We start from the raw sequence: 26,295 nt of genomic DNA, 5'->3' as shown, positions 1-26,295 counted from the left end.
GGTAAGAAAATTTTCTTTTTATAAAAGCAAAAAAAAACAAATTCACTTAAGATTTGATGACTTTATTAACTTAGAAGTGAAGGTCAGTCTTTCATTTCCTGGAGAGAGAAAATTGAAGTTAGAAATCTACCACACTATGTAAACCTGACATTCTATTCTTGTCAAGACAAGTGACTTACTTTTTTCTACCAAAAGACTTTGGCCCTTTCTTTGAAGGACCCATTGCTTCTTTTCTTTCCTTGTAAGAAGGTCTGAAAAAATATAATTTTATTGATAATACTAAACCAAGTAGTTATTCTTATCACATATATAAAATAGTTATAAATGTATTACCCTGCTCTGAATTTCTTAACGGCACTTGATCCAATGTCTGCAAGTTCTTCTTCAAATCCAGACGTGCGTGGCTTCTTTCTTTTATTCTTGGGTTTCCGAGAATCTTAGCAAAATGAGTAACAATTTTTAGGAACTTATTTTTTAAGATAATTTCAACTGCAAGGCCATTTCACACAGATGGGACCAGACCACTGTGAAAATTATGAAATATTTGGCTGCAACCTTCCTACATTTTTGCAGCTCTTTCTTGTACTGAGTAATAGATTATATGTAATTTTCCCCTCTTATTTCTAAATCAATTTTTATGTAAACATTTTCTTAATTAATTTGAAGCTCATTAAAAGAAGTCTAAATCAAAAGTAAAGAGTTAATTCCAGCAGTTTTAAAAACAAATTGAATGAACAGCACAGGGTAGATAAATTGAACAAACAATGCATGCAATATTAACAGTAAAGAGGACAGGCATGGAATTTTTTTAAAAATTTTGCTCTTATTAAAAAATACCTTAAGGAAAAGTGACAGAGGAAAAGTTCAGAAATAGGCTAAAATTCAGAAAAGTGACACCCCTGTTTACAAACTAAATAGTATCCTCAATCACCCATTATAAAAAAATAAAAAGTCATATTGAGCCACAGTAAAATACCTTTAGGACTTTCTTCTGAAAATGCTCCAAGGGGTTTCGCCTTCATTGATTTCTTGGTAGCTCTGATACTTAACAACTGTGCTTTAGTCAGCTCAAAATTAACACGATCTTCTGCCTGTTAAAAAAGTAATCAGCAAAAATTGTATGAGCTAACTGATAATAATTTTATTAATACATTTTAAAACTTATTGTTTAAATGGTTAAGAAATAAAATAAAACAAGTGCTTTTTTTAAAGAAAATGTTTAAATGATTCTAGTAACAAATATTACCGTTAACTTTTTTCTGGTTTTCTTTTTCTCTGCTTTAGTATCCTTTTCAGATAAACGTAATTTAGCTGAAATAAAAAGTCTCTGTTTTGTAAACATACACAAGCGCAGCAAAACAAAAAGTATTGCCTTGCTGGAAGGTAATATTCACCTCCCACTGCACATGAAGTGGCTTTTGTTTAAAGTGATGAGTTCAGTATTCTATGTACTAGTGTCCTGACCACTAATCCTGCTGTGAGTTATGTCATGACCAGGTTTTAAAATGAAGTTGAGTTAATCAGTTTCTGTATAGAGGTACAGTTGGTCAGTTCTGTGTCCAGCAGCCTTTGCTTTTCCTAACTGGAGTCATGTCTGTAGGCTCAAGGATTTCCTACAGACTCTAACCTGAATTCTGAACTCCAGGCTTTTGGGTTAGTAGTTGTACACTACCGTCCAAACTTTTGGGTTAGTAGTTGTACACTACCATCCAAACTTTTGGGTTAGTAGTTGTACACTACCGTCCAAACTGTTCCAATAACATATTTAAATCCTTGCTCTGTTACAGTTAATAAAAATTGACTGATCTAAAATGAACTATTAAACAAATGTTTATTACCTTTCTCAACTTTTCGCTCCTTATAACTTTGGAACCAGCTTCTAGGTCTCTCCTGATCCTCTTTCTTGTCTAGCATGTTGTGAGCCTTTTGCATTTTGTTTTCTACAGAACGGAGGTGACTTTCTTCTTTTTGCTGCAGCTGTATTGTCTTGATATCCTCTTCAATGCTGGCAATTTTGTCTCTGTACTTGGTAATAACATCTGAAAGAGATGATGCACACTTGATGTCATTCCTTTACTTGGAGGTTTTATCTAGGTAAGTTGGATGTGAATACAATGGGTGATACCTTGTGGGATGATTCTTGTTTTCAGTGGAGTTTTCGCTTCCTTTACAACCTCTTTTAAGACTTTTCTTTCCTTCTCTCCTACCAAAGTCACAGATCTGAAAAAGGTATTCAGCTACAATATATTTTAGAACATTTTTAAGGCAATGATGTGTTTGACAAGCCAAGCTCTGTTTACCTGCCACTCTTGCCAGCTCTGGCTGTTCTACCAACCCTGTGGATGTAGTGCTTCAGTGTGCTGGGCATCGTGAAGTTGATCACCTGGTAACAAAAATTAAATCAACATTGTATTTGGCATCTCAATACCCTATTCTTAACTGTCTCAATACCCTATTCTTAACTGTCTCAGTACCCTATTGTTATAACTGTCTCAATACCTTACTGTTAAATGTCCCAATACCCTATTGTTAAATGTCTCAACACCCTAATGTAATTGTCTCAATACCCTAATGTTAACTTACTGTCTTGACACCTTCAATGTCTAGACCTCTGGATGCCAGATCTGTAGCCAGTAATACATCAATCAAGCCTTCTTTAAACTTCTTCAAAGTGTCTAATCTCTAAGGAAACAAAAAAATTCACATTCAACATTTGTATGTATTTAAGGAAAATAAAGTTTACATTTTAGTTTACATACTGACCACTAGCTGACGTGTCATAGATGCTGACCAATAACTGACTTGTCATAGACACTGGCCACTAGCTGGCATGTGTCAACAAACACTGATCACTAGCTGACATGTATCAACAAACACTGACCACTAGCTGACATGTATCAACAAACACTGACCACTAGCTGACATGTATCAACAAACACTGACCACTAGCTGACATGTGTCAACAAACACTGACCACTAGCTGACATGTATCAAAAAACACTGACCTGAGCCTGGGATAAATTTCCATGTAATTCTCCAACATTGATACCCAGAAGGCCTAGCAGGATGTGCATTCTATGTGCCTGAACCTTGGTCTGAATAAACACAATGCAGCGGTCACAAAAATTACGGGATACCAACGCTGAAAAAAAAGATAAAGACTTTACTTACACTATAATAAATTATGACTGCATCTACTAAAATTTAGTAAGTAATTTAAACGTGGAGAGTTACATATTTTGCATCAACTTTCAAATTGAAAAGGCATGAGATGTTAACTCCACTAGTTTCCTCACGGTGCAGACTCAGCTGTTTTTTTGTTAAAGAAAAGTTCACCAAAACATTTTTTTAAATATTTTAAATATATAATAAATAACTGTTGTTTTACTGAAAGCTCAACTTCATTAAATTCACTTTCATTCTTTGTTCAATACAATGAAAATATTTTATAATTTCACAAGAGCTTAACAAATGTTAGCAGCAATTATTTTCTCCCTTTTTCCTAAAACTTACTAGCAACAATGAATTGTCTCAAATGGCAATCAAATCGGGCCCATTATTAAAATAAATGTGGTTATAAATCCTATCATTAGGTTTTTGTCTGACTTTACTAAAGATTTAAAGTATTTGGTGTTTTTAGTATTATCGGTAACTAAACTAAGTAATAAATAAAGCCAAAATCAATTTGGGGTTTTCTGATTTGTCACTCAAAATGTAAACAAACAGCATAACGAGTCCATGGAAATTAATAAAGTATTAGTTGTAGTATATTATTATCAGCAAATTTTTTAGTACAAATTAATACATGGCCAATCAATGTTACTAAATTTCTGAGTTCTTTCAGGCTTAAGTTTTATTTTTCATTTTTTAAGGCTTCTTTGATGAATAGCAGAAATTGAAAAAAACATGATTTTTACCCATGTCAACAATAATGATGGAACCCGATCAAGTCTGCCCCCTCCATCGCCTCTCTCTCCTAAAACTTACCAGCAACAATTGCCTCTCTGTCTCCTTCTCTGTTGGGTCTAATCCTAACAAATTCTTGGTGCAGACCAAGAGCAACATCGGTACTTTGGTTAACAAACACCTTGACAGGATCTTTCAGGGAGACAGATACCAGCTCTTGAACCTTGGGAAATGTTATCAAACATGTGTACATGGGTGGGGAAATGTCATCAAACATATGTACATGAATGGGGAAATGTCATCAAACGTGTACATGGGTGGGGAAATGTCATCAAATATGTGTACATGAGTGGGGAAATGTCATCAAACATGTGTACATGAGTGGGGAAATGTCATCAAACATGTGTACATGGGTGGGGAAATGTCATCAAACATGTGTACATGGGTGGGGAAATGTCATCAAACATGTGTACATGAGTGGGGAAATGTCATCAAACATGTGTACATGGGTGGGGAAATGTCATCAAATACTTGTAGATGTGTAGGGAAATGAAAACTAATCTGTACATGAGCTGGGGATTGTAAACAAACATGTGTACATGACTGGGGAAATGTAAACAAACATGTACATGAGTGGGGAAATGTCATAAAACGTGTACATGAGAATGAGTTCTGATGCTTTTGGCCCAGCAAATGATGAGCACAAGTTAATTAAAGTACTCACCGTCTCAGTCATGGTTGCTGAGAACAACATCGTCTGTCTTTGTCTTGCACACAAACGTATAATTTCATTCATTTGCTCAGCAAAATATTCATCTAACATTCTAAAGATTTAAAAATTTAAAGTCATTTGATGAACAAATATTTTATATTATTTTTGTATCATTTGTAATGGGTTGGTGTGGTTGTAAAGTAGAGATCAAGACTGGTAACCTAAGTTTGGACCCTGTGTCTGTAGGAGTCTCAAGACTGGTAACCTAAGTTTGGACCCTGTGTCTGTAGGAGTCCCTGACTCCTGGAGTCCCTGACTCCTGTTAGGGGGAGGAAAGGTGGCATAGTGCAGACCACATTATTCTTTCATGTGCTGAGATCACAGAAACAGGTGAACTCTACTTCATCTGCCCATGAACAGCCAGGTTCAAAAGAGTAACCATGTTTTTTTATAAAAATAAGATAAGACTGTAACTGTAACTTTTTGTTTCTGTTACATATATGCAGAGTCCTTTGTTTGCTATTGCTAAATGAAAGAAATCTTTGCTCACCTATCAGCTTCATCAAGAGCTAAATGAAAGAAATCTTTGCTCACCTATCAGCTTCATCAAGAACTAAATGAAAGAAATCTTTGCTCACCTATCAGCTTCATCAAGAACCAAAATTTCAATGTTGTTGAGAGTAAAATTCATACTGTTGTGCAGGTGGTCAATCAATCTACCAGGTGTTGCTATGACGATATCTGGTCCCAGTCGCAGCATTGCCTCTTGTGCTTTCAAGTCCAAACCACCTGTTTTATAGCATAGACTGAGCTTTTAAATCTAAACCACGTTTTAAAAAAGACTGAGCTTTCAAATGTAAACCACGTTTTAAAACAGACTGAGCTTTCAAACCTAAGTGAACATACCAGCAGCCAAACAAATGTCAATGTTAGCGTGCTGAGCCAGTTGCCTAGCAACTGTGTGGACCTGCACTGCCAGCTCTCTAGTGGGAACAAGAATGAGGACCCGAGTTGTTGCTGTGGCCTTAGGTCTGTACATCAATCTTTCAAGTATGGGCAGCATAAAGGCAATGGTTTTACCTGATGACATGGTTTTCAAAGGATTATGCTTTCATCAACTAGTGATAACTGTACTATATTAAAAAGAAAATTTGTTTTCAAAGTAAACTTCAACAGGCAGCAGGAATTAAATTAATTACCTGAACCGGTGACTGCACAGGCACAAATATCTCTCCCCAGGAGAGCCACAGGGATACAAGCTGCTTGAATGGGTGTTGGCTTCAAGAAGTTTAAGGCAGAGAGACCCTGGAATCAGATCCTGGCTTTAGCTGACAGACTATTACTTTTTACATATGTCCACACATTCACAAAAAATTACTTTTGTTTGTCATATCTGCACACTAAAGCTATGTGGCATTATACAATACATTTATGACAGCCTCTAAAAGTAGAGTAAAAAATTTTTAGATATTATTCTACCATTAATTTATGACAAGACCTAAAAGTAGTATAAAATATACCGATATTGTTCTAAAAAATCTATGACAGACTCACTTTTAACAATGGTCGAGATAAGTTCATTTCCTGAAAGCTTAGTTTCTCGTCATATGTGTCTATACTCTCTGAAAACTGAACTTTTGCCAATTCCTGAAATGGTGGTAAGTCAAGAAGCATGAAAAATTTTTAGTTCTGTAAAATTACAAATATAAAATGTATTTTTTTAAAATTAAATCTAACTACTTTTGTGGTTTTAAAATTGTTAAACAACAACTAAAAAAACATTGATTAATAGCAATAGAATTGTGCAAATGAGATTTGTGAAAAACTTGAAAACAAAATACAAACTTCTTCTTCCACTTCCCCTTTCTTTGACCTTTTTCTTTTCTTGTCTTTAGTCTTTATTGTATCTGTATAACATGAGGTAATAGTTGAGAATTTGATTGTCTTTTTTTAATGACTATTCAGGGCTGCCAACCCAACTTTTATTTTTATAACAACTTCACACCATTATGTCTCTATGCATGTCAATCGATGAATAAAAATCTTCAACAGCTACACATTTGCTAGTTCACACCACACACCATAGACAGCTGTTGTTTAACAGACAACATCATATACTTTAATCGTGCTCAAATAGCCGCATTTAAAACTACAAAGGTACATAAATACATCACTAACCCATCTTTATATCCTCCTCATCTGAAGAATCTATGTCTTCTTCCATACTCATCTCATCTTCTTCCTCAGGGCTCTTGCCATTTTGTTTCTAAATCAATGCACAGAATGCCATATTTACACCACATATTACACATTAACACAGCACACCATATTTACACCACATATTACACATGAACACAGCAAACCATATTTACACCACATATTACACATGAACACAGCACACCATATATCATATATACACCACATATTACACATGAACACAGCACACCATATATACACCACATATTACACATGAACACAGCACACCATATATACACCACATATTACACATGAACACAGCAAACCATATTTACACCACATATTACACATGAACACAGCACACCATATATACACCACATATTACACATGAACACAGCAAACCATATTTACACCATATTTTACACATGAACACAGCACACCATATTTACACCATATTTTACACATGAACACAGCACACCATATATCATATATACACCACATATTACACATGAACACAGCACACCATATATACACCACATATTACACATGAACACAGCACACCATATATACACCACATATTACACATGAACACAGCAAACCATATTTACACCACATATTACACATGAACACAGCACACCATATATACACCACATATTACACATTAACACAGCAAACCATATTTACACCATATTTTACACATGAACACAGCACACCATATTTACACCATATTTTACACATGAACACAGCACACCATATATCATATATACACCACATATTACACATGAACACAGCAAACCATATTTACACCACATATTACACATGAACACAGCACACCATATATACACCACATATTACACATGAACACAGCACACCATATATACACCACATTTTACACATGAATACAAAAAAAAATACATGTCACTTTTTAAACAAGAATATATCAAATTTAAACAAAAGTATGTTGAATATAACACACATTTTAAACAAGAACATAGAGCTTACAACTTGAAAATATTTATAGTTTTAATTCGCTGCAGTTATTGTATGGCATAAATTAGCCTGACCTAAAATTTCTATCTTACTAAGCTGATGAACTATTGTAAAAATCAACTTAGTCAAAGTCCAGTACTAAGTAATATATGAAAATGTATTGTTTTTTTCCTTTTAACACAAAAACAATTACCAGCTTTTCCCTGCGAACTTTTTTAATTTTGTCATCTAAACTGGATATATTTGACATCCCTTTTGGCTTCAGATTCCAAATGCTAGTGGTCTTAGACACTGGTAACTGAAGAGAAAATAGAAATTTTATAATTTGGTACCTTTGCAGTTGTGGCTGGGTTGAGTTTAAGGATGAATATTTTTAAGTGCTTGATTTTATTGTGAATAATAAAAAAGTGATTAGTTTTTTCTATCCAACAGTTCATGGCAAGTTATTATTTTTAAAATGGTACTGATCAATATCAGGTACAAAAACTAATACAAGCAGGATTGTTACTCACTGTGTCTCCATCCACAAATGAAAATGAAGAATTAAACAAGTTCTGGGTTTTTTTCATTTTCTTCTTCTGTTTCTTTGATACCTAGCAAAACAAATGCACTGCTTAAAGGAGTTATGTTTTAAAAATAAAAAAAAGCGCCAAATAAAAGGTGAGCTAAAAAGTCACACAAAAAGTCAGTTTTTGCTAGGAAAAAGGTCACAAAGGAAAAAAAAAATAGTCACAAAAATGTTCTAAGAAATATTTTGAATGATTTTAGATAATGATAATAGACTTCTAAAAATAGGTGTTTAAGGTTGGTAGTAGTATTGTAATCTCGACTAGTTTTATGGTTAGAAATTAGGGTTAGGCGTATGGTAGGGCCAAGGTTAAGGATTGGGCTACCATTGACACTAGCAAGCCATGTGTGTATTTTAGTAAACTACCAGTAACCTAACACCCCTTTTTAAAGAAGATTCTATTATCCCCATATTTTGATTTACTTGTCGAAAGTTGTAACATTTTGGAGTTTGTAAATGTAGGTGGTGTTTTTTTTTTAATTTGTAGCATTGATAAACTTTAAGTATTATGGTTTATAATAATGTAGGCCTAATAATAATGAAGCGACTACTCTGAAGAAGCTTCTTCCCCAGCCCTCTTCTGGCTGACACAAGGCGACAGAAGACACAAAATGCAATGACTTTAATAGATGCGCAATTGGTTCCACTCAAATGCTATTAATAGCTGCGCAAAGGTCTCAAATTAATGAAATTATTCTTTTATTATAGCTGCGCAATGGGATCTATTTTCCTTTTCAGCCTTTTTCTTCTGACAAAACTATCTGTATTGTGTGTTCGAGCCATTGTGGTCAAGTCGGTAAAGCTCATGGCTGCAGTCTCGAGTTCGAACCCTTGGGCAGATGAGGCTCGTTAGCTGGGGACAGCCACTCTTCTAGGAGAAACAACTCCAAAATCAAACAACGGCTGCATTGTAGTTTGTTCTTGGTTGGATAAAGGCTATGGAAGCAAATCCAAAAAGAAAAGCAGGCTGAAATCAGCAGGTCAGAGGTCATTTTTTCTAAAAAAAAAATTAAGATTTTCATCAAAATGCCTACATTACATTTCTCAGTTTCTGTAAGTCAGTGTAAGTGTAAAAATAACAACACTAGGTCACTAGGCCTATATATAGATCTATATATCTGATATATATAGTGAGATTACCCACAATTTTTTTCAATATTTAGTAAACCATTGGAGACCATTCACAACTGACTCAATCGGATTGAGTCCTGGTGCCACTGGTGGTTTGAACTGGTGCTCACACATCATGGCATGTGTTCAGATTCAGAACTAAAATTTACTAATAATAATAATAAAAATAAAACAAATTACGTTTTATGTAGGCCTTAAAAGAAAATAATTTACCATTCCATCCCCATCGTCTGAACTATCTCCACTGTCTGGTACATTATCTGTATCTTCTATTGTTTTTATAAGCCCTAGATCTTTAAGAAAAATCGACATCTTAGTATTAGTAGTGACTTTTTCATGCGGGCTGCCATAAGCTTAATGTTGGATATTAGAGTTATTCCTCTTTGCACTTCGATCTAATGTTTCACCTTATAATAAATAATAATAAATTCAACAAATCGTGTTTTTTTTTTTTATACACACGTTAATTAGCTCGGTTTTTTTTTAAATGTCCATTCGCCCAACCGAATTATGTCTACACCCCCACTCGAAGGAAATATAATTCATATAATTTTTAACCAGTGTCCGCCCCCCGGAAAAATTTAATCTGCCCCCCCCCTTAAAAAAACATTTTATTCTAGTGCCCTCTCGGTGCGAACGTCATAATACCCTTTATGGTATGTTGTATACCTAAACTCAGCGGCTTAGCTACCGTAAGCACAAATAACATTGAGGCATTTTTTCCTCTTTGAAACGTTAAGACTTTATATTGGCACTTTAAATATTTGTTTTGTAAAAATAATGTTAAAAAGGAAATGGAAATCAACTTTCTTTTCTGCTGTAGAAAATATTTTCAAATCGCTGCAGTCCAACCCGTATTAATAAACTCACGGGTATTCTCGGGCAAACCATTGAGGGAATAAGCCCATAAATAAAGGTGTTAGCTAGACGGCGCTTGACTGACACCTTTAAAAATTACAGACAAAAAAAACATGCTTGTGTGGGATTGTGGTAATGTCATGTAATGTTAAGCTATAACTTGAACTCTGACACTTTTGTGGAATCCGGCACCCGTAGATTTATATGCATCAACTAACCGAGAAATCACCCCCCCCCCCACACACACACACCAAAGAGATGCCAGGAAGAATCTCTGACTAAGGAGAACGTTTCTGCCATTCATTAATGTTTTCGAAGAGCAGCGGCCGGCAGTAAAGTACGATTGGGCGCCCCGAGATTCCCAGCAACTATCATAGCACTTGGTGTCAGTAGATTGGACGTTCTGGAAGTGGAGCAGGAGTACTACTTAATATAGAAGTCAAACTCAACAGGCGCATCAGCCGACGCCCCGGCGGTAGTGTGACCCTGTACACTCCCTCATGAGCACTATGAGGTACGGAGGATAAAATCGGCACTCCGGCAGCAGAGTACGGTTGGGCGCCCAAAGTTTCCCTGCGCCTACCTGAGTACATCCGGGGTCCGTTGATTGGGGTTCATGCAGGGTTAACAGTCAACTGGCACCATTGCGGTCGGGTGACACGCAACGCCCGTATGTGTACTATGCCACTACATTCGTTTTAAATAGCACTTTACAGTACATTCAACGATTAAACGGAACCCACTGTATTGTAATTGGTGACTCGACTGACGCCCTTGACACATAGGCGGTCGAACCAGACGCTTCAGTCGGCGCCCCGGCAGTAAAGTACGATGGGGCGCCCCGAGTTTCCCCTTAGCTACCTGAGCACACGGGGTCCTTTGATTGAGCGTCCTGGATAGGGGTTCAGGGATACAACTTGATTCAATTCTCAAAATGCAACAGATGCGGCTTCTGCCCCTGAGAGCACTAAGCCGTCTGTATTATGAATAAGGTCACGGGGAGCTACTACATTTTATAATTAAACCAAAACCAGGGGTCGAACCCTGTCCCCCCGCGGTAACGTAATCGGTGTTTCCAAAAGCACCCCGCGACGCCCCTAACATCAGTATTACGGAGCGTCATTAGCGTACACCCAAGGCTTTCAAGTTTCATACAGCAAGCTCTGTGACGTGTGAACTACTATGGACGAAACATTAAACACAGGTTCGATAAATAAAGAGCCAATGTTGTCTTCAAAGAAAGAATTCAGTTGTAGAAAACAAGGTATTTCACCTCTAAAAATACACAATTGGTAACGCGTTGATGAAACCCTACTAAAACGTTACGTTCAAAATGGATGACCCGATACTAGATTTAGTGTAGGCCTAAAGTAAACAATGAGAATGGTGGTATAAGGCAAGCTACTTTCAAATAGTATTGGCGTTGGTCACGCACGATATCTCTTACACATGTTACTGTTGTGTTAGGGGTGTTAATAGTAGTGAGCTGCATTTGGGCGACCAAACTGCTAAACAAAGAGTTTTTTCGTGCCTCTAGATCTAGTCCCTGCTTAGTCCATTTAAAATCCTGATAGTTTATTATAAACTTTTTTTTTTATAAATTACAAATCAAAAAGAGATAAAAGATATTAATAATAATGAAATATAGTCTACGTACTTAATAATAATAAGAGAATAATTTCTATAATATAAGTCGAAACAAAATTTGGATATTAAAAGTTGGCGCGGACACCATTAGAGTACTTTCGTTTCTTTGAGGTTTCATTTGTTTAGCTGTTGAGTAGTGGCATAATTGTCTCGAAAGTGATCTAAGTCATAGATAATTAGATTGGTTATTCTATTTAATGATCATTCAGTAATAGATCTAGATCTAATTATTAACAACTTAATAAATATTAGGCTTATTAATTTTTCTACTTAGTAGGCCTATTCATTCTGACATGGGAATTACCGGCCTAACCAAACTGCTGGGAGATTATGCACCGTCTTCAATGAAAGAAAATGAAATAAAGAATTTCTTCGGTAGGTTCTCTACTTTTAGATTCTAGATCTAGTAGATCTAGATTGTTATAACTAAACTCATTTACTAAACTAATAAATAAAGCCTAAAGCAATCAAATTCACAGTACTGCGTTGGTTTGGCGCAGAGGCGTAGCGACCCTTCCCGGCGCCCGGGGACAAACTTTTCGATTTACACCTCCCCTCAAGATTTTGATTTGCACCCCCCCTCAAACTTTCGATTTGCACCCCCCCCCTACTGGTTTGGCGTGGTGGTTGGATTAAGAATATGAATAGGCCCTATTATAAATTATTGTCTTATTGACATTTTATTGTTTTAGGTTAATTTATTCAAACATTTAAAAAATTTGTTTATGTAATGTCAATAGTAATATGTAGGCCTATTGTTCAAATAAATTTTTTTGCATCACACTAGTTTGAGACATTCAAGATAAGACTTTTAAAATAGCAGCGCTTATGGGTCGATCTTGATCTACAAAAATATTTTTTAATAAATTACAATACATGTAAGACAAAAAAACATATGAAAAATGTTTCACAAATTATGTCACCCATTTTACCATTTCACGTTTAATGTAATAAGGGGTAGTGCTATAATATGATCATGGTTATAATATTAGTAAGTTAAGTAAGTCATATAAGTATTTAGTTGACTACCAGTATATCTACCACCCCTTTTTGGTACTATTGGACACTGGTAAATGGTATAATTAACACATCCCCTCTGCTCGATCTATAAGTTATACAAAAGTGATTTAATAACTATTAGTACTATATTACAAATTCAACACACACAAAATTTCAGTTATGCTACACATCCATTCATCAAGGGAATACATTTTTTATATTTAGTTCAAATGTTCAACATTATTCATGATATAGCATAAAACATTTTTCTCAATATAGGAAGGAAGGTGGCAATTGACGCATCCATGAGCATATACCAGTTTCTCATCGCAGTCAGACAAGACGGATCACAGCTAACCAATGAGGAGGGAGAAACCACAAGGTTCTTACCTGCTGTACCTGGTTGTCCTGTGTGTTGAAATGTGTTTTACTGCCTCTCATTATCTTATGTTTTTGTCGAGTGTGTTATTCCACAATAGACTTAAGAAATTCAGCTTTTAAAACTTATATTCCAGTCACTTGATGGGTATGTTCTACAGAACTATACGGATGGTGGAGAATGGCATCAAACCTGTTTATGTTTTTGATGGTAAACCACCAGACATGAAATCAGGGGAGGTGAGCCATTCAGACTTTTAGACAATCATTTTAAACATTTCAATCATTAGCTTTTTCATCTTTTCAATTCTATTTATTGAAGGTTGTTAATTGGAGCCAATATTCAGCACATTAATATTCAATTGACATTTCTCTATTAATAGCTTGCCAAAAGAAAAGAAAAGCGAGATGAGGTCCAAAAGGAGTTGGAAAGGGCAGAAGAAGCAGGTGGGTGTTCAGTGCAGCATTGAAACAGGTTCCCTTTATTCTCATCAGTCCTGGCAGTTGATTTTTTGACTGGTTTTAATTGCTTATCTGTCTGCTGATTGTTATAATTAATTTCTCTATATTATAAATAAATAGATGTAACCATACTTGTATTTTTTCTTTAAAATACTTCGTGCATGTCGGGCTGACTTAAAAGATTCAATTTTGTTGAGTTTATGTACTTATATTATGTTTATGTACTTATATTATGTTTATGTACTTATATTATGTTTATGTACTTATATTATGTTTATGTACTTATATTATGTTTATGTACTTATATTATGTTTATGTACTTATATTATGTTTATGTACTGATTTAATTTGCTTTATTTTTGGCAGGAGATGAAGAAAATGTAGATAAATTCAGTCGTCGATTGGTGAAAGTCACAAGGGAACACAACGATGAATGTAAAAAGTTGTTGCACCTGATGGGCATTCCTTACGTGGAGGTTGGTCCTACAGTTGTTGGTGTAGGGTGGTGCTACAGTTGTTGGTGTGGGGTGGTGCTACAATTGTTGGTGTAGGGTGGTGCTACAGTTGATGGTGTGGTGTGGTCCTATAGTTGATGGTGTGGGGTGGTGCTACAGTTGTTGGTGTAGGGTGGTGCTACAGTTGATGGTGTGGGGTGGTGCTACAGTTGTTGGTGTAGGGTGTCATGGTGTATGAATGAATTATTTTGAAAGTTTACACTTATATTTAGATTGAATTATCAGACATGCCTACACTCCCGCCAAAAGCAGAATTGTTCCGCTTTTTTTTTTTACAAAAAGTGTGTCCTGTTCTGCCAAAAAGTGTGTCCCTGTTTTGGTCCAAAAAAAAACAGAAGTTTGTTCCGTTTTTTTTTTTTTAATTAACAAAGATAAGTAACAAAATCAAATTGAAAAAAGGCAGGGGAAAGGATTATCTCCCTTTGGCGCCTGTTTTCATTTCCTTGTTTACTTACAATATTTACAAGTGCTCTCTAATACTAGATTGTTTTTAGTATTTGCAATTGAATTGTTGATTTAAATTATGCCTTAAATAATATGGAGGGAGAATAATACAATAAAATCTTGACAAACAAGCTAATTTCTAGATCTAGATAATAGGTCTATATAGTTATATACATAGAATTACTGATCTATCTTGCTTGTAAGTTGTAACTAGACCTAGATCTAGTAACTTTTACAACTAACTATTATGAAGAACTTAGTAAGAAGTAACTAGGACTTTTACTAGGTAGATCAAGGTCATAGCTCTTAACTTATATTTTATATTACACACGATGCCTTCAGCATTTGTTGTTCATATAGCCTAGATTGGCCTAGAATATAGCAAGGTAGGAATAATCTAATCCATAAATGTCATGTCATAGCTATGGTTTTATGGGGGGGAGGGGGGAAATCTCAGGTTACTGGTTAACTTTTTTTAAAAATGTAAGCTGACATTAAGCAGTATTTAAATGTAGCCTAGAGACTAGTTATATATGACTAGAAGCCTACTAATGTCATTAGACTAATTTTTAATTACTTATTTTTATTTTTGAGTTAAGAAAGTGGCGTCCGCGCATATGTTCCTCTTTTTGGCTTCAAATTCCTCTTTTTAGGCATGACTGTTCCTAATCTAGGCTGACAGAGGTGGGCATGTCTGAATTATCTTACATTAGACTTAGTAAAATACACAAATTTAGACATGAGAAAGCTAATTTTTGCAGGCTCCGTGCGAGGCTGAAGCGCAGTGTGCAGCGCTGGTCAAGGCTGGAAAAGTGTTTGCGACTGGCACAGAAGACATGGACTCGCTGACCTTTGGGTCCACTGTTGTTCTGCGTCATTTGACTTTCAGTGAAGCAAGGTGTGTAGTCTTTCACATAGAGATTTACAGGAAGCCTCTTTTTTTTACATATTTATTTCTGTGTGTTCTGTTACCTGACAGGGGTGGGGGTCTTACACCTTGGCTAATTAGAAACTTGCATTTCTGTAGGAAATTACCAATCAAAGAATATCAACTGAACAAGATTTTGGAAGAATTGAATCTCACTCAAGATGAGGTCAGTATAGTAAATCCTTTCCAATCTTGTCTGATGTGTTTGTCCTCTATTGCCTGCTGTGTTTGTCCTCTATTGCCTGCTGTGTTTGTCCTCTATTGCCTGCTGTGTTTGTCTTGTATTGCCTGCTGTGTTTGTCCTCTATAGCCTGCTGTGTTTGTCCTCTATTGCCTGCTGTGTTTGTCCTCTATTGCCTGCTGTGTTTGTCCTCTATTGCCTGCTATATTTGTCCTCTATTGCCTGCTGTGTTTGTCCTCTATAGCCTCCTGTATTGGTACTCAGATATTTTACTTTAGCACTTCATTTGTTTGGACAAAAGTCGCTTGCTTATAAATTTTACAAAATATATAATTTGTCTTTTAGTTTATCGATATGTTAGAATTGTTTGCTCATTGAGTTGTTTGAATCGTTAGTTTCTTGACTTGTTAGAATTGTTTGCTCATTGAGTTGTTTGAATCTTTAGTTCATTGACCTGTGCATTCTGCTTGGATGTGACTACTGTGATTCAATCAGAGGCATTGGACCTAAACGAGCTATTGAGTTGATTAAACAGCATAGAAATATTGAAGAAATAATTAAACACCTTGACAAAAAGGTAAGCTGTTTGCCCAGAATGAAACTGACGTGCCAGTGTTGTGAAGTGTCTGTATTACAGATATAGATTTACTAATGTAGTATTTATTGTAGTGTTTTATAAAAAAAAAGGTTTTAGACTAAGAAGTTCTGGTGTTTTATATTTAGCATTGTAGTTCTGACTTTCTTTTAAATTTCAGAAGTATACCATACCTGAAGATTGGATGTACAAAGTAAGAACATTTATTAAAGCTGACATAAGCAAGAAAATAATTTTTTATGAATTTATTGTTGAAATTATTAAATTTCTACCCATTTTTACCTTAGGAAGCACGTAAATTATTTCAACAACCAGAAGTAGCTGATCCTGATCAACTGGAGGTATGTTTTGTTTCATTAATAATTTTTTTTTTTTTTTTTGTAGGTTCTTTTTTTTTTGTAACATATATTTTGTTTGTTTTGTAACTGCTTGTTGAGATGCAAATATTTTTCTTTGTTTTTTCTTGTTTCGACTCAAACATTTTTTTGCAGTTAAAATGGAGTGATCCAGATGAGGAAGGGCTTGTAGAGTTTATGGTCAAGCAAAAAAGCTTTAAGTGAGTTTTTTTTTCCAAAATGTTCGTGTTCCTAAATTTGATTTATTTTCTCAATTATAACATTACATTTATTTTTGGTTTCAGTGAAGAGAGAATCAGAAATGGAGCCAAAAAACTCTTGAAAGCGAGGCAAGGGACAACACAGGGCCGCATGGATTCCTTCTTCTCTGTTGTCACTACATCTAAAACCACCAAGAGAAAGGTAAACTTCACGCTTGCCTTGTCACTATATATAGGGAAAGGTAAACTTCACGCTTGCCTTGTCACTACATATAGGGAAAGGTAAACTTGTCACTACATATAGGGAAAGGTAAACTTCCTTCTTCTCTGTTGTCACTACATCTAAAACCACCAAGAGAAAGGTAAACTTCACGCTTGCCTTGTCACTATATATAGAGAAAGGTAAACTTCACGCTTGCCTTGTCACTATATATAGAGAAAGGTAAACTTCACGCTTGCCTTGTCACTATATATAGAGAAAGGTAAACTTCACACTTGCCTTGTCACTATTTATAGAGAAAGGTAAACTTCACGCTTGCCTTGTCACTATTTATAGAGAAAGGTAAACTTCACGCTTGCCTTGTCACTATTTATAGAGAAAGGTAAACTTCACGCTTGCCTTGTCACTATTTATAGAGAAAGGTAAACTTGTCACTACATATAGAGAAAGGTAAACTTCATGCTTGCCTTGTCACTACATATAGGGAAAGGTAAACTTGTCACTACATATAGGGAAAGGTAAACTTGTCACTACATATAGGGAAAGGTAAACTTGTCACTACATATAGAGAAAGGTAAACTTCACGCTTGTCTTGTCACTACATATAGAGAAAGGTAAACTTCACGCTTGTCTTGTCACTACATATAGGGAAAGGTAAACTTGTCACTACATATAGGGAAAGGTAAACTTGTCACTACATATAGAGAAAGGTAAACTTCACGCTTGTCTTGTCACTACATATAGAGAAAGGTAAACTTCACGCTTGCCTTGTCACTATATATAGAGAAAGGTAAACTTCACGCTTGCCTTGTCACTATTTATAGAGAAAGGTAAACTTCACACTTGCCTTGTCACTATATATAGAGAAAGGTAAACTTCACGCTTGCCTTGTCACTATATATAGAGAAAGGTAAACTTCACGCTTGCCTTGTCACTATTTATAGAGAAAGGTAAACTTCACACTTGCCTTGTCACTATATATAGAGAAAGGTAAACTTCACGCTTGCCTTGTCACTATATATAGAGAAAGGTAAACTTGTCACTACATATAGAGAAAGGTAAACTTCATGCTTGCCTTGTCACTATATATAGAGAAAGGTAAACACTACATATAGAGAAAGGTAAACTTCATGCTTGTCCATGAACTAACATTTCTGTCAACACTGGTTAATTTGTTAGTAACAGTTGCCTTAGTAAACTTGTGTCCATCTGACTCATTTATTTTGATGTATTTTCCATCCCATTTCTTTCTTTCAGGCTGAAGAGCCAAAAGGATCACAAAAGAAGAAAGGCAAACCTAACTTTAAAAAAGCTAAATAGCCACTTGCAGCAATACACAGCCATAGAGTTCGCTAAATTGTAGGCCATTATGAGAATTGACAAAAGTTGGTACCCAGGGAACATGTGCTTTTGCACTTTTTTAATGAATTTTTCTGCTACTGTATGTAGAAACTGGTCTTTGCATTTATTTTACATATGTACTCTTGTTTGACACCACTTAACTGTACACAAAGTTTGACATCACTAAACTGTACACAAAGTTTGACACCACTAAACTGTACACAAAGTTGTTTAAGCTTGCTGCCATTGTTTACAAATAAAACAAATTTTAACTTTTAAGTATGATAACACAAGTAGAAAGATCATGTTGATTTAAAACTTTTACAGTGCAATGTTCTACTGTAAAGTCAGTCGTGTTTATTTGAAGCTTGTACAATGTTCTACTGTAAATACATAAGACATTCATTTTAATTCAATACATAACTCTTGTAAAATAGTTTACCTTTGCGTTCTTCAATTTGATGCTGATTGTTTTATATGATTATAATCATTGCACAGAAAACAAGTTTGATTGTTTTCATATTTGATGTTTAGGATGTCCTTACCATTCTACTGTCTTGTAGAACCCCATATGATAACCCGAATCATACACCTGTGTTCTGGTCGTCCAGTGATATTTGTTGGGAGTTTTGTTTGGCCTGGCTCCCTTCTGCTGATGTAGAGCTGCAAGTTCATGGCCACTCAACCAATCCCCTGCCCGTGCAGTGTCTGGTGGGGAAGTTCTTGTACTGTTTGTTGTAGTTCGCTCCCTTGAGGCACTCTCCCAGCTGGACGTCACACAAACAGGATTTGTAGCGGCACGAGTTCTTGTCAGAGTCTGTCGAGTCAAAAGTTTCTATTTTAATTTTCGTTAAGCTCTAATTGGCCTTAAACGCAATTTAGTTGTTAACTATGCTAGATGGAAAAAACAAACTGCGCCCATGTGTTTTCAATTGGGACAAAACTGGGACGTGACTTAACTGGGAAGTGTAACGTGACTTACTGAACTGGGACGTGTAGCGTGACTTACTGAACTGGGACGTGTAGCGTGACTTACTGAACTGGGAAGTGTAACGTGACTTACTGAACTGGGACGTGTAACGTGACTTACTGGTGCAGGTGCAAGAGTTGCCAGAACAATTGATGGCGTACGCTACAAACGGCAGCCAGTGACAGCCTGTTTGCTTGAAGCATTGGTCATGCCCCTGGCAGCATCTGGGGACACAGGTACGGCTTTAGAGAAGTCGGTCATAACGGGGGGGGGGGCTTTAGAGAAGTCGGTCGTAACTGGGGGGGGGGTCACTTCCGTACAATTACTTAAAATGCACACATAAACGCACTGTGCTCACAGTTCGGGGCGCCGGCGGAACCAGATTCAACTTAGTAAATGACTATAATACCCAATCATAGTCATTCGCACGGTTTAAAACGAACGGAAAGGCCCGGGGCTCAAAATAGCCCCATGTGTGAGTGCCGGAAGACGCCCTGGATTCGATTTAGTTAAGAACTGTAATGACCCTTCTTATCCATAGTCTTTCGCACTGTTTAAAACGAACGTATGCGCCATAGTCAGACATGCCAAAAGTAGGAACAGTTATGCCTAAAAAGAGGAATTTGAAGCCAAAAAGAGGAACATACGCGCGGACGCAACTTTACTAAGTCAAAAAATAAAAAATATTAATTAAAAATTATTTTAATGACATTGGTAGGCTTCTAGTCCTATATAACTAGGATACATTTAAATACTGCTTAATGTCAGCTTACATTTTAAAAAATAAATAAACCAGTAACCCCCCCCCCCCCCCGAATAACAATCATAGCTTTGACATAACATTATTTATTTGATTATTTATGTCTGGCTATGTTCTATGCTATATGAATAACAAATGTTGAAGGCTTCATCATATGTAATATTTAAGTTACGAGCAAAGACCCTTGATCTACCTAGTAAAACTCCTAGTTACTTCTTACTAAGTTCTTCATAATAGTAGTTACTAGTTAAGTTGAACTTACAAGATAGATCAGTATTCACTATTTCAGTATTTTCTAGTAGATCTAGTAGTAGTAGAAATACTACTAACTAGATCTAAATCTAGTATTAGATGATACTGGTATTACTGGTAAATATTGTAAGTAAACTAGGAAATAGAAACATATGCCAAAGGGAGATAATCGCATTTTCCTGATTTTTTTTCAATTTACTTTATTACTTTTGTTACAAGCTTTTATTTAACTCACTTCCTCTGTCGACAGTCTGTCGTCAGTCTAGACGGAAACGCAGGAGTGAAAATTCGGACAGTTCTACTTGACCGACACGATTCACAGTTGGCACGTGGGTCAAGACATGAAGACAATGCAATCTGAAACTAAATTTGACTTAATTGGATGCCTAATTGATTTTTTATGAATTAATTAAAATTTGGACCGAATTAGTAGGCATGTCTAGCCAACCACACCACACGCGTCATCAATAGCTGCGCCATCACGACCACGTAATGGCTGCGTTCAAAAACCATTGCGCGCCTACTGAACGTGATATTCAGTAGGCGCGCAATGGTTTTTAGTCATGTAACTCTATTGTAGATAAAACATGTAAAGTACTGAAAAAAAAAATTCATAAAAAACGTTTTAATAACAAGCTTTTATGTAATGATGCACTAAAAAGTAGAAAATAAATTATAGACTACTATTTAAATAACTATACAGAAAAGCGTGGGTGTCTTCCTTAACATTAGTAAAGGTATCCAATAGATACTAAAGTGACCCACGCTTTTCTTTATAGTTATTTAAATAGTAGTCTATAATTTATTTTCTACTTTTTAGTGCATCATTACATAAAAGCTTGTTATTAAAACGTTTTTTATGAATTTTTAAAAAAAAAAATTTTCAAAAAAAATCGGAAATAACTGAGTCAATTTCGGAATGACGGAACAAATGACTTTTTTAGGTGAAAAAGCGGGACGGTTCCGATTTTGGCGGGACGGTAGGCATGTCTGCATAGTGCTCACGGGAAGGCCCGGGGCACCAAATCGAACCCTGCTGGGGCTCGGCAGACGTGCCTGATTCAATTTAGTAAACGACTATAATACCCCTAGCTTGTCCGCAAACCGAAAAATAGAAGTAAACATAGACGACATTCAGTTTAGGAGCGGATTCTAAACTGTTATTGATTAATAATAATAATTAGTAAACAAAACAGTACGTTCAGTGTATAAAATAAATAAAAGGCTGTATTTAAAATATCCGTGTTTTACATACCACATTGCACTTCATCCATCCATGCTTATTATATAATTTTTTTTCTAACACTAAAACAAACTAATGAAAAGTATTTTTCCTCTCCGTTTTGTTAAAGGGAAGTAATTTTTGTGTGTGATATGTCAAGGGATGTAATTGGCAATAAAGGAACAAAGTGAATTATTTTAAATATAAACTTTAATTTTTTTTGTGAAGGATGATATATTTTCATGACATTAATTAAAATGTTGAGTTTGGAAAATGAAACTTGTTTTACAAAACCATCCACATTATTTTATTATCATTCATTTAGATAATAAACGCTGTAAGAATATTACACTATGGCGATCAAGTCGAGTTTTTTACTATATGTCTCTAATGCCAAGGGTCCGTCCGTTGTCACATACATACATAAAGAGCCACAGAATCCATTTTAGCTTTATACCATAGGTTAGATCAGTTTCTTCCAGGCATCTCTTGGAGGGAACACCCCCCCCCCCCCCCGAACGAAGTGAAATTTACATAGAAAATATGTACTTTTAACAGTGTCCGCCCCCCCCCCCCCCGGAGAAAAAAAGTCTGGAAGAAACACTGGGTAAGATATGTACCTGTCAGCCTCATCGACCGGGATGTGCCCAGCACTCCTGAGCCCACAAAAGCAGCCATACTTGTTGTACTTGAGACAGCTCCGCCCCGTGTGTTTCCATATGACGTAACACAACTGAATGGCGTTCCTCTTCTCAATGTGATGGGTGACGTCACCAAAACTGCAGCGAATGCCTGTGGCCAAGACATAGAAAACGCTTGAGTTCACCTAACCCGGTGCGATGTTTTGCAGTTCGGTTTTAAAAGGCGCTCTCACCAAAAGTCGTTAGAAAGTTCCCCCACCTCTATCTACACCTCCCCCACCTCTATCTACACCTTCCCCACAAATCCAGCTAAAAAGTGTTGTGTGTTGTAATTGTCAACCACCACTACCCACCCACCTCTATTTAGCACATATGACATGCCTATGCCTGACGACATTTAAGGGCACCCCCCCCCCCCCCACACACACCCAACAACTGAAACAAGAGAGACCGTTTGTAGCAGACGTGTGCCTACCTGCAGCTAACAGCAGCAATAAAACATGTCCACTTGTAACCGCCATTTTATCTGGGTCATGTGCTGAAACAGAGCTCAATGATTATTGAGGTGTTAATTGATTTGCACGTGTTAATTAAGAACGGTTATCACGCCGTTAAAATGGAGGGCTAAAGAGCAGAAACTTCTAGAAATCTTACGCATGCCACACACGTTTAGTTTAGAAAGTGATATTTACCAAAGCCAGTTCAAGTTTTCTCCTTTGTATTCAGCGAGCATATGATATTGTTTTTATTTTCATTTTATTAGTTAATATTTTTGTTAATAGGCACCTTTCTTTGTAATTAACACCTGTATTAATATCATTACTAATTAACATTTCGCATCTAACGGCTATTTGTATTGAGTAAAGATCCTTGTTTGACAGCCTTTTAGAAGAATAAACCGGGAGTGATCTCCCCTAAACTTTCTCGAATATTCTTATATAACTTGGAATCAGAGTTTCTTCCAGGCATCTCTTCGGGGGGGGGGGGGGGGGCAAATTTTTACCGCCCCCCCCCCCCCCCGAACGAAATGAAATTTATATAATTTATATAGAAAATATATACTTTTAACAGTGTCCGCCCTACCCCCGAAGAAAGTTTACCGCCCCCCCCGAAGATTTCAAGTGCCCCCCCCCCCCCCGGAGAAAAAAGTCTGGAAGAAACACTGCTTGGAATGTAGACATGATTTTTAATTACTTAAACTTTTAAAAATAGAATAGAATCTCATAGAAAAAAGAATTGCGTACCAAGCGAACGCCAAAACAAAATGTGCATAATAGTGCGGAATATTATTAGTACTTTATAAATTTACATGCGTTTTTGAGAAATCGGGAATAGCGTAAATTAGTACTTCCGTTCAACGGAAATTACTCAAAATTAGACAGAAGGTAGAGAATTAGATCTTTTACTTACATGTGAAATTTCATTTATCTATCTGAAATAGTACTCAAGTAATAGGCTTTTGAAAAATTCAAAGTAGGAAAAGTACCACTTCCGGTTATCGGAAATCGCTCAAAAGTTGATACGGATCTACGATTTTGATAAAATACTTATATATGAAATTTCATCAACCTAGCTGTAACGGTACTCAAGTAATCGTGTTTACACACAGACAGACAGACATACGGACAAGATTGCAAAATTATGTTTTTCCGTATCAGTGAGGTGTAAAACGTCGAGATTTGAAAAAATCTCGATTTTTTTTTGCACGATTACAATACTTTCTCTGTACTTAGTATATACGAGAAAGTAAAAAGTTGACGTTTGCTTTGCCAGAGGTTCCATGACACATTATGACCAGAGGCGTAGCGTCACATTCCGGCGCCCGGGGCGAACTATCAATTTTTCGCCCCCCCCCTTCCATTTATATACAGGCTATATATAGTTATTCATGCTGGTCCTACCCATTTTGGCGCCCCATCTGGGTCGGCGCCCGGGGCGGCCGCCCCACCCGCCCTCCCCTAGCTACGCCTCTGATTATGACGTCACGTTTCTGTTAACTTCCTGCCGTTAGGATTTTAAATGAAATTTCATCAAGAAATATTTAATCACCGAGAAATCAATTATCTTAACAGAGAAATCAAAACATGCTAAGTTGTCTAGCAATTTCCCTTACGGGACTAATATTGGATACAACTTGTAATGTTATTGTTAAAGTCTTGAAAAACCGATTGACATTACAACATTATTACCATTTTAACTAATTACACCGATTCATATTAAATAAATTCACTGGACTAATTAAACTCGAGATTCACTGGACTAATTAAACTGGTAGATCCACTGGACTAATTAAACTCGTAGATTTAAGGGGACGGATGCTACTGCTGCACCTTAGCGCAGAAGGCTTTCTCGTTCGTTCTCTTAACATTCTTGTTACAGAAATTTAATTTAAAAAATCTTCTAAAATTTTCTAAAAAATTATTGAAGTTAGATGGTAAACATCTTTTCAAGGGGGGAGGGGGGGGGGGGGGGGGAAATAGATGTGTCTCAGAATTTGCATTCAACCACAAGTCAGTCTCATACAAAACACGTCTATACAACTGACCAGAGTCATGTCTATACAACTGACCAGAGTCATGTCTATACAACTGACCAGAGAGTCATGTCTATACAACTGACCAGAGAGTCATGTCTATACAACTGACCAGAGAGTCATGTCTATACAACTGACCAGAGAGTCATGTCTATACAACTGACCAGAGAGTCATGTCTATACAACTGACCAGAGAGTCATGTCTATACAACTGACCAGAGAGTCATGTCTATACAACTGACCAGAGAGTCATGTCTATACAACTGACCAGAGAGTCATGTCTATACAACTGACCAGAGAGTCATGTCTATACAACTGACCAGAGAGTCATGTCTATACAACTGACCAGAGAGTCATGTCTATACAACTGACCAGAGAGTCATGTCTATACAACTGACCAGAGAGTCATGTCTATACAACTGACCAGAGAGTCATGTCTATACAACTGACCAGAGAGTCATGTCTATACAACTGACCAGAGAGTCATGTCTATACAACTGACCAGAGAGTCATGTCTATACAACTGACCAGAGAGTCATGTCTATACAACTGACCAGAGAGTCATGTCTATACAACTGACCAGAGAGTCATGTCTATACAACTGACCAGAGAGTCATGTCTATACAACTGACCAGAGAGTCATGTCTATACAACTGACCAGAGAGTCATGTCTATACAACTGACCAGAGAGTCATGTCTATACAACTGACCAGAGAGTCATGTCTATACAACTGACCAGAGAGTCATGTCTATACAACTGACCAGAGAGTCATGTCTATACAACTGACCAGAGAGTCATGTCTATACAACTGACCAGAGAGTCATGTCTATACAACTGACCAGAGAGTCATGTCTATACAACTGACCAGAGAGTCATGTCTATACAACTGACCAGAGAGTCATGTCTATACAACTGACCAGAGAGTCATGTCTATACAACTGACCAGAGAGTCATGTCTATACAACTGACCAGAGAGTCATGTCTATACAACTGACCAGAGAGTCATGTCTATACAACTGACCAGAGAGTCATGTCTATACAACTGACCAGAGAGTCATGTCTATACAACTGACCAGAGAGTCATGTCTATACAACTGACCAGAGAGTCATGTCTATACAACTGACCAGAGAGTCATGTCTATACAACTGACCAGAGAGTCATGTCTATACAACTGACCAGAGAGTCATGTCTATACAACTGACCAGAGAGTCATGTCTATACAACTGACCAGAGAGTCATGTCTATACAACTGACCAGAGAGTCATGTCTATACAACAGACCAGAGAGT

At 36.5% G+C, this 26,295-nt stretch overlaps 3 protein-coding genes across 3 annotated transcripts; 1 reads left to right on the top strand and 2 right to left on the bottom strand.

Annotated features, from left to right (window-relative positions):
- Positions 1-46: 46 nt before the first annotated feature.
- Positions 47-9,885, bottom strand: LOC131930566 (putative ATP-dependent RNA helicase DDX27). Its single transcript, XM_059287104.1, has 21 exons — positions 9,717-9,885; positions 8,317-8,397; positions 7,998-8,102; positions 6,797-6,884; positions 6,464-6,525; positions 6,173-6,265; positions 5,818-5,923; positions 5,525-5,698; positions 5,257-5,407; positions 4,631-4,730; positions 3,988-4,129; positions 3,006-3,142; positions 2,584-2,682; positions 2,301-2,383; positions 2,126-2,220; positions 1,839-2,039; positions 1,247-1,311; positions 977-1,091; positions 334-436; positions 180-251; positions 47-98 (listed from the first exon to the last, which is right to left on the bottom strand). The coding sequence occupies exons 1-21, from the start codon at positions 9,813-9,815 to the stop codon at positions 92-94; spliced, it is 2,178 nt and encodes a 725-aa protein (XP_059143087.1). The 5' UTR covers positions 9,816-9,885; the 3' UTR covers positions 47-91.
- Positions 9,886-12,072: 2,187 nt separating this feature from the next.
- LOC131930568 (flap endonuclease 1) lies at positions 12,073-18,639 on the top strand. Its single transcript, XM_059287107.1, has 14 exons — positions 12,073-12,119; positions 12,283-12,383; positions 13,287-13,389; positions 13,523-13,625; positions 13,769-13,832; positions 14,214-14,323; positions 15,568-15,704; positions 15,834-15,900; positions 16,361-16,492; positions 16,671-16,703; positions 16,798-16,851; positions 17,002-17,066; positions 17,151-17,268; positions 18,544-18,639. Exons 2-14 carry the CDS (start codon positions 12,302-12,304, stop codon positions 18,604-18,606), a joined length of 1,131 nt encoding a protein of 376 aa, XP_059143090.1. The 5' UTR covers positions 12,073-12,119; positions 12,283-12,301; the 3' UTR covers positions 18,607-18,639.
- Positions 18,640-19,047: 408 nt separating this feature from the next.
- LOC131930569 (phospholipase A2) lies at positions 19,048-23,010 on the bottom strand (the record flags this gene model as incomplete). Its single annotated transcript, XM_059287108.1, is given in 4 exon segments — positions 19,048-19,444; positions 19,718-19,821; positions 22,452-22,623; positions 22,948-23,010. Coding segments are annotated over 4 exon segments (485 nt in total), but the record flags the coding sequence as incomplete, so codon positions are not given.
- Positions 23,011-26,295: the final 3,285 nt, after the last annotated feature.

This window comes from Physella acuta, unplaced genomic scaffold (genome assembly GCF_028476545.2).
Source record: "Physella acuta isolate Inbredline_101_S28 unplaced genomic scaffold, ASM2847654v3 ptg001803l, whole genome shotgun sequence".
Lineage (NCBI taxonomy): Eukaryota > Metazoa > Mollusca > Gastropoda > Physidae > Physella > Physella acuta.
This window is presented reverse-complemented; position numbering and strand designations above follow the sequence as displayed.

Coding starts and splice junctions, on each gene's coding strand:
- LOC131930566 (XM_059287104.1), bottom strand. CDS start 9,815: ATGTCGATTTTTCTTAAAGATCTAGGGCTTATAAAAACAATAGAAGAT. Junction 2,384..2,583: donor ACATTGAAGGTGTCAAGACA/GTAAGTTAACAT, acceptor TTTTGTTACCAG/GTGATCAACTTCACGATGCC. Junction 252..333: donor GTTAAGAAATTCAGAGCAGG/GTAATACATTTA, acceptor ATATTTTTTCAG/ACCTTCTTACAAGGAAAGAA.
- LOC131930568 (XM_059287107.1), top strand. CDS start 12,302: ATGGGAATTACCGGCCTAACCAAACTGCTGGGAGATTATGCACCGTCT. Junction 15,705..15,833: donor TTGACTTTCAGTGAAGCAAG/GTGTGTAGTCTT, acceptor GCATTTCTGTAG/GAAATTACCAATCAAAGAAT. Junction 16,704..16,797: donor CTGAAGATTGGATGTACAAA/GTAAGAACATTT, acceptor TTTTTACCTTAG/GAAGCACGTAAATTATTTCA.